Here is a 6,127-nt window from a genome sequence, read left to right as displayed (position 1 = left end):
GATTTCTTTAGGTACGCTGGAGTCAAGCAGATGCTCGTTCAAGGCAGAGAATGACTACATCAGAGTAACCAAAGGCCCTCATGTCGTCATACATGAAGTCAAAAAAAAGGGGTTGTACTCTCTTATCGGAAGAACCGTGATTGCTAAGTCCATGTACTGTTTGGACTTAGCAGACTCAAGCAAGGGCTGAGGCCCCCTTAGGGGCCAGGTGGAGGGAATCTTTACTTCGAAGCTTCTCAATTGAGGGTCAATGTGGAGAATTGTTATTTTGACCCCCAATTAATGAACTAAGGTAAAATGACACTTTTGTAATGTGGTACCGCTCACCTACCACGTCTCACCTACCACTCACCTACCGTTCACCTACCGCTCACCTACCGCTCACCTATCTCCCACCTACCACTCTCTTGCTTCTATAAATAGAGAGGGTGTGAGGCTTAGGAGAGCAAGGGAAGAGATCTTAAGCTACCACAAAGGAAGAGAGAATAACTAGAGAGCTAGAGAGGAGGAGAGCATCTTGAGATCTTGTATCAAGGTATCGCTTGAGATGGAGGCCATAGAAATAGAAAGAAGATGAGGGCTCATCTCTATGTATAAGCTATGTATTCTCCATTTTTTTTGCCTTAGTGAACTATTTGATTGATTTCCTCCCGTGGACGTAGATTCAGTTGGATCGAACCACGTAAACGATCTGTGGTTGCTTGTGTTATTTTCGTCTCATTTATATGCCAGGAAGTACATATCTCACAACACTTATAATATCCTGTTATCATAAATTTATACCTGAAAATGTGCTTATTTTAGTTTTAAAATGATAGTAATGATATTATTTTTTTATGTGACATTACATATTTGTGCAATATGCATGTAAATATGCAAGTTTAGATGTAGAAATGTAAATACATAAGAACTGTGTGACATGTATGTGAGAGCCTCTAAAATAAATTGATATAGAATGATTTAAAATTATATGATAATTTTCAAACTTAACTACTTATTATATCTCACTATTATATTTTATTGTAAGAAAACTTTTAGTTAAATAATTTTTACTTTTGGTATTATATGAGTTGACTCTTAAACTGACTTGTACTTACACAATTGTGCTTGAGTTTGAAGAACAACTTGATCAATTTATCAAAAGCTTAAGTGGAAATAAAAGTTGACTTGAACTCAATTTAACTTGACTTATTTATACCTAATGTATTTATTTGACCAACTAAGTGCTAATCTATGATCAATAAGAATTCAAGCTTATTCTTTAGATTAATGATTGATCAACAAACTTGAACATATGGCATGTAATATATGTTGAGGGCGTTTTTTTTTTTTGGAGAAATGAGGGTCACACCTGGCTTTATATAAAAATGAAAAATTACAACAAGACTTCAAGAAATTAAAGACTCACATCTACAAAATAAAGGAACAAAATAAAAATATTATATATTCACATCGACATGAAAGAGGAAAAACCAAACGGAAGCCACAATAAGAAAGAGTGATATTCACATATACAAAGAAAAAGTGATAGAAGATTGAAGGAAAACATCATCAACAACAAAGAAAAGGGCAGCCTTCAAGAATTTGAGTAGAGATCTTTAGGAAAAAAAGAATCCTACAAAAGCATAGAACTTTAAGTAACAACTTTCAAGAGTCAACAACCAGGTAGAAAAAGGTACTTCTGATATTTGAAAAAGGACAAACAACTAAGTGCATCAAATTATCTATAACAAAGAGGAACAATTACCAAAACTTCAAAAAGAGAGTTGAATCACCTATCGAATAAATAAAAAGAAAAAAAGCGAGAAGAAACACAAATGATTCAATTTGAGTTGTATATGTTTTGTTTTAAAGTCAATGGTAAAATTTCATGCTAAATGAATATAAAATTGAATTTTACATAATGAGTGACAACTTTTTGTTTGGTTTAGTTATTCATAAAAAAAAACTCAAGTCAAATCATCCTCTTGCTAGTTTTGGTATAGTGAAGTACTTAACATTTATAGTTAATAAAAAAAACTTTTATAGTTAATAATGCCACTATTTTTTGAAGTTGTGACAACCAACTAGTTAATAATAGTGCCACTTGTGATTGTAGTTGATAGTGGCTCTCAAGAAACAAGGAGAAATGACTCAATGAATGGAATTCATTATCAAACATGATGTTCGTAGAGTTCAACTTTCTCATAAGTGAGTTGAACTCATTGCTCTGATTGGTGATTGAAATTTTATTGAAAAACTTGCATGATATTGCCTTACTCTTAACAAAAGGTTTTTGATACATATTAGAGAGCGCATTCATGATGACTAAAATTGTAATTTGGTTGAGGGTATTGAAGGTGATGCACACTAAGGGATAGCTTAATATCCCCTAAGGGTTGAGAGTTTTTTTTTTCTTATAATGATGGTCCTTATTTGCATTCAAACATGTGAAATTTTATCTTCCCAACCTTTACACTGAATTCCGAATAGCTGTAAAACCAAAACATTATTAATTCTTGTTAAGATAATAATACAAATTCTAATAAAAACCAAGTGAGGAAAATTAAATGCTACAAAATATTTCAAACACTAAATCAATAATTTTTTTTTTGGTTTGGTGAGATTCATCTATGTTTGTCTCCATACATAAAGAAAATAGTTCTTTAGACTTCAGAGGATATAAATAGAGAGAGCTTTTATTTTATATAGATGAAGATAAAAATATACTTTTATTTATGTTAGTAATAAAAGTAGGCATAATCATGTAATGCAAAGACAATAATTGAATACGAAGAAGAGAGTTGAATAGGTTGCTCCTCTTATCTTCTCTACCATAAAAACTTCTTCCTCTTTATATTTTCTCTTTTTCTATATATTTATTTGGTTAAGAGTGTGGCATTTATTATAAATTATATATATAAGCATTCATGTATAATTTTATGGTAACTTCTATTTAATATTTTGTTGTTTCCACTGTTTCTAAATTTATTGCATCATTTTTAATATTATAAACTTTGACTCCATGCTTTACAAGATGTAAATCATATGGTAAACTTTATTTTGTTTTGCTCCATAGTAAGACGATACATAAATTAAGATTTACAAGATAAAATAGGACACTAAACCAATCAAAATAATCATCAACTATTTTAGATTGGGTCGTTTTAGTCTCTGACTTTATAGAAGGATCAAAATAGTCCCAAAACTCTTTAAATTGGGGCAAAAATAATCCCCATGAAGGACTATTAAAACTCAAATTTAAAATAGTGGGAACTATTTTTGGCCTTCTATAAAGTGGAAACCAACACGACCTGAATGTTAATAGTTGATGACTATTTTTACACTTTATTCTTTTTCAAACATACACTTAAATGCACGCAGACCGCATCGGCCTCGAAACCATAAACTCTTGGTTGAAAGATAAATCCATCACCAAATAAGTCAAAAGTATTTTTTGTTTTTCCTTTTGAAAAAAGACAAGAAGTACAAGACAATGCCAAATTACAACTCCAAGGCTAGGTCAAAAGTGCCTTGCATAACTAATAAGACCATATAATCATTTGAAAAATTCAAGGCAAAATAGTTAATATTTTTTCTTGCATTGGCAACGATAAATGTTGGGTTCTGGTTATGGGTTGAATGCATGCTACACCTCATATGAGGTTGTAACATCACTTCTTCTTTGCTTGACTGACATTTTATAAGAATATTCTGACGAAGCGCTAAAAAGGAATAATTTCAAGCTAGAACATATGATATTATAGTTATATAGAATAGTAGATTATCTTCATTAATGAACATATTTTTTTATTACTATCACAAAGTCTCAACATTCATATAACTTTAAGAAATATTATATTCATTTTTGTACATAAAAAAAAAGGTGTTCAAGGCAATTGGAGGGCCCAAGGAAGAGTGACTTGAAAAAGCTACACCTACAAGAAAGTGACCTGATGGCCCAAAAGAATTGATCGGTTCATGTCGGCTATAGAACATCTGGACGGACTAAACGATATACGCCTGAATCATGCTCTGTCCAATGGCTTAAGTTTACTAAGTCAGCAGCAGGGATTCCCTTCGAATTGACGTTCGACCTAATGCATTCAGTCAGCTAATATCAATCGACCAAATTAATCTAGCAAACTTTCTTTAATAGTCCACCTAGTTGCCTTCGCCTGAAGAATTGACCGACCTATGATCCCCTTTTAGCAGACCGACTGGTCGGACAAATCATTTCGCCTCTTCGAACTCAATCGACCGAGCTAAAGAACAACAAGACCCTAGGCCTACATTGGTCTAATTTTTTGAATAACATGTACAATCCTACGTAAAGTAGAGTTAGAAATGTAATTTTTCTTCATTGGATTTTTTTCTACTATAAATAAAGAGGTCTTTTCATGTAATAAGACTTTTTTACTCTTTTACATAAGTACCAAAAATATTTGATTATATAAAAAGAGTCTAACCCAATTTTTGTCTCTCTTATGTTTATGGCCAAACCTTTTGGGTTTGACTTCTCGACAAATTTAGATTCAATATTTTTAATTTTTTTTTTTAGGATGGTATGATGTATTTTAATATATTATTCATAAAATAATAATAATAATAAGAGCATAATTATTTCCAAAATATGATACAAATTATTTTACATTTTCCCTTATTTATATCTTTTGTTTCTCTCATGGAGAATTTTTTTTCAATTTTTATTTTTATTTTTTGTTTTTCTATTGCAAATTTTAAAATTGAATATTGCCCGATTTGGGCTCATTCCACAACAAATAGACAAACAAATCTGTTTGGTTGTTTTGATATGTTGCTCTGCAGGATAACTTTAACATCAACATGATTCTCTGATAAATTTATGAAAAATATAAATTTTATGTTACAATTTAAACCTTATGAAGATAAATAGCGTCAAATTAATTAATTTGAATTTTTTTAATTTTAATAAATAATTTAAATTAAGCATATACATAAAAATATTAATTATCACATAAATCCTAATTGAAAATGGCTTCAAACACTTTTTATGAAAGTTTGGTTTACCCAAAGTAAAATTATGTTAATTTTCTTTTTTAGTTGGAACATTTACATACATGCCACCAAAATATTATATATTTACATATCTAATACATAAATTTTACGTTTTTAAATTTATACCACTCAAACCATCATATCATTCATATAAACAATCCCACTACTTCAACATTAAAAAAATGAGTGAAATATAAATACATAAGAGTAGTACGCGCTAAAAAAATTTTTCTTATATTAAATTTATTTTAAAATAAAATTAAATTTATTCCGCCACAAAATTTAATCATATTTATACTTAACGTCTCCTTAAATACTCCAACTATTTGGGCTTCTTCCCAGCCAAGCCATAGATCACCTCGCATCGCAGCATCTCCATCATCCACCGTCCATTCCAGTTCCCTTCACATTTCCGACCTCCCCTGTAATCAATCACCTTACATCGATCATAAGAATTTCTCCTTTTTCCCTCTTGCGGCCATAGATCACCTCCCCGCCGGAGGTAACTTGCGCCACCCTTCTTGGAACATGAGCTTTTCAATCTCTGTAGTCGCCATAGCAGGAATTCTCTTTACTGCCGCATTCCTCTTCACCTACTCTGTTTTAGTCTTCAAATGCTGCCTCAAACGGCGTACCCCCGACATCCTCATCCATTTTTTCTCCACCGCCCGCGGAGACATCTCACAGGCTTCCACCACATCCGAGCCCACCGGTCTCGACTCCGCAGCCATCCGCTCCATTCCCACCTTCTGCTACACTTCCATTCAATCCTCTGCCGCCGCGGAATGTGCAGTGTGCTTATCAGATTTCCGCTCCGGCGAGCACCTCCGCCTCCTACCAGAGTGCTGTCACGCCTTCCACATCGACTGCATCGACGCGTGGCTCCAGACTAAAACCAGCTGCCCTATATGCCGATCTCACATCACGAATCCGTGTCCTCCTCCGACGGATAACCGTATCGTTCCGAATCAAAGCGTGGTTGTTGAGGTGAGAGAGGAGGGGATAAGGAATCAGAGGAGGAGGTTAGGGCAGGCGGTGAGTATGGGAAATGAGTTCATTGAGGTTAGGACAGAAAAAGATGAGGTTTTTGCGGTTCAGTCGTTGAGAAGGG

General features: G+C 33.2%; 1 protein-coding gene across 1 annotated transcript in view; it reads left to right on the top strand.

The window, feature by feature from the left end:
• The window catches only part of LOC110019643 (RING-H2 finger protein ATL16-like), a gene marked incomplete at its 3' end in the record, with an annotated part of 20,711 nt that extends 14,585 nt beyond the window's left edge, over positions 1-6,126 (top strand). Inside the window, exon 2 of the mRNA XM_020717389.1 lies at positions 5,359-6,126. Within this exon, the coding sequence (XP_020573048.1) occupies positions 5,359-6,126 (768 nt within the window). The remainder of the gene's footprint in view (positions 1-5,358) is intronic.
• Position 6,127: the final 1 nt, after the last annotated feature.

The sequence above is a fragment of the Phalaenopsis equestris genome, unplaced genomic scaffold (genome assembly GCF_001263595.1).
Source record: "Phalaenopsis equestris unplaced genomic scaffold, ASM126359v1 Scaffold000065, whole genome shotgun sequence".
Taxonomy (NCBI): domain Eukaryota; kingdom Viridiplantae; phylum Streptophyta; class Magnoliopsida; order Asparagales; family Orchidaceae; genus Phalaenopsis; species Phalaenopsis equestris.
This window is presented reverse-complemented; position numbering and strand designations above follow the sequence as displayed.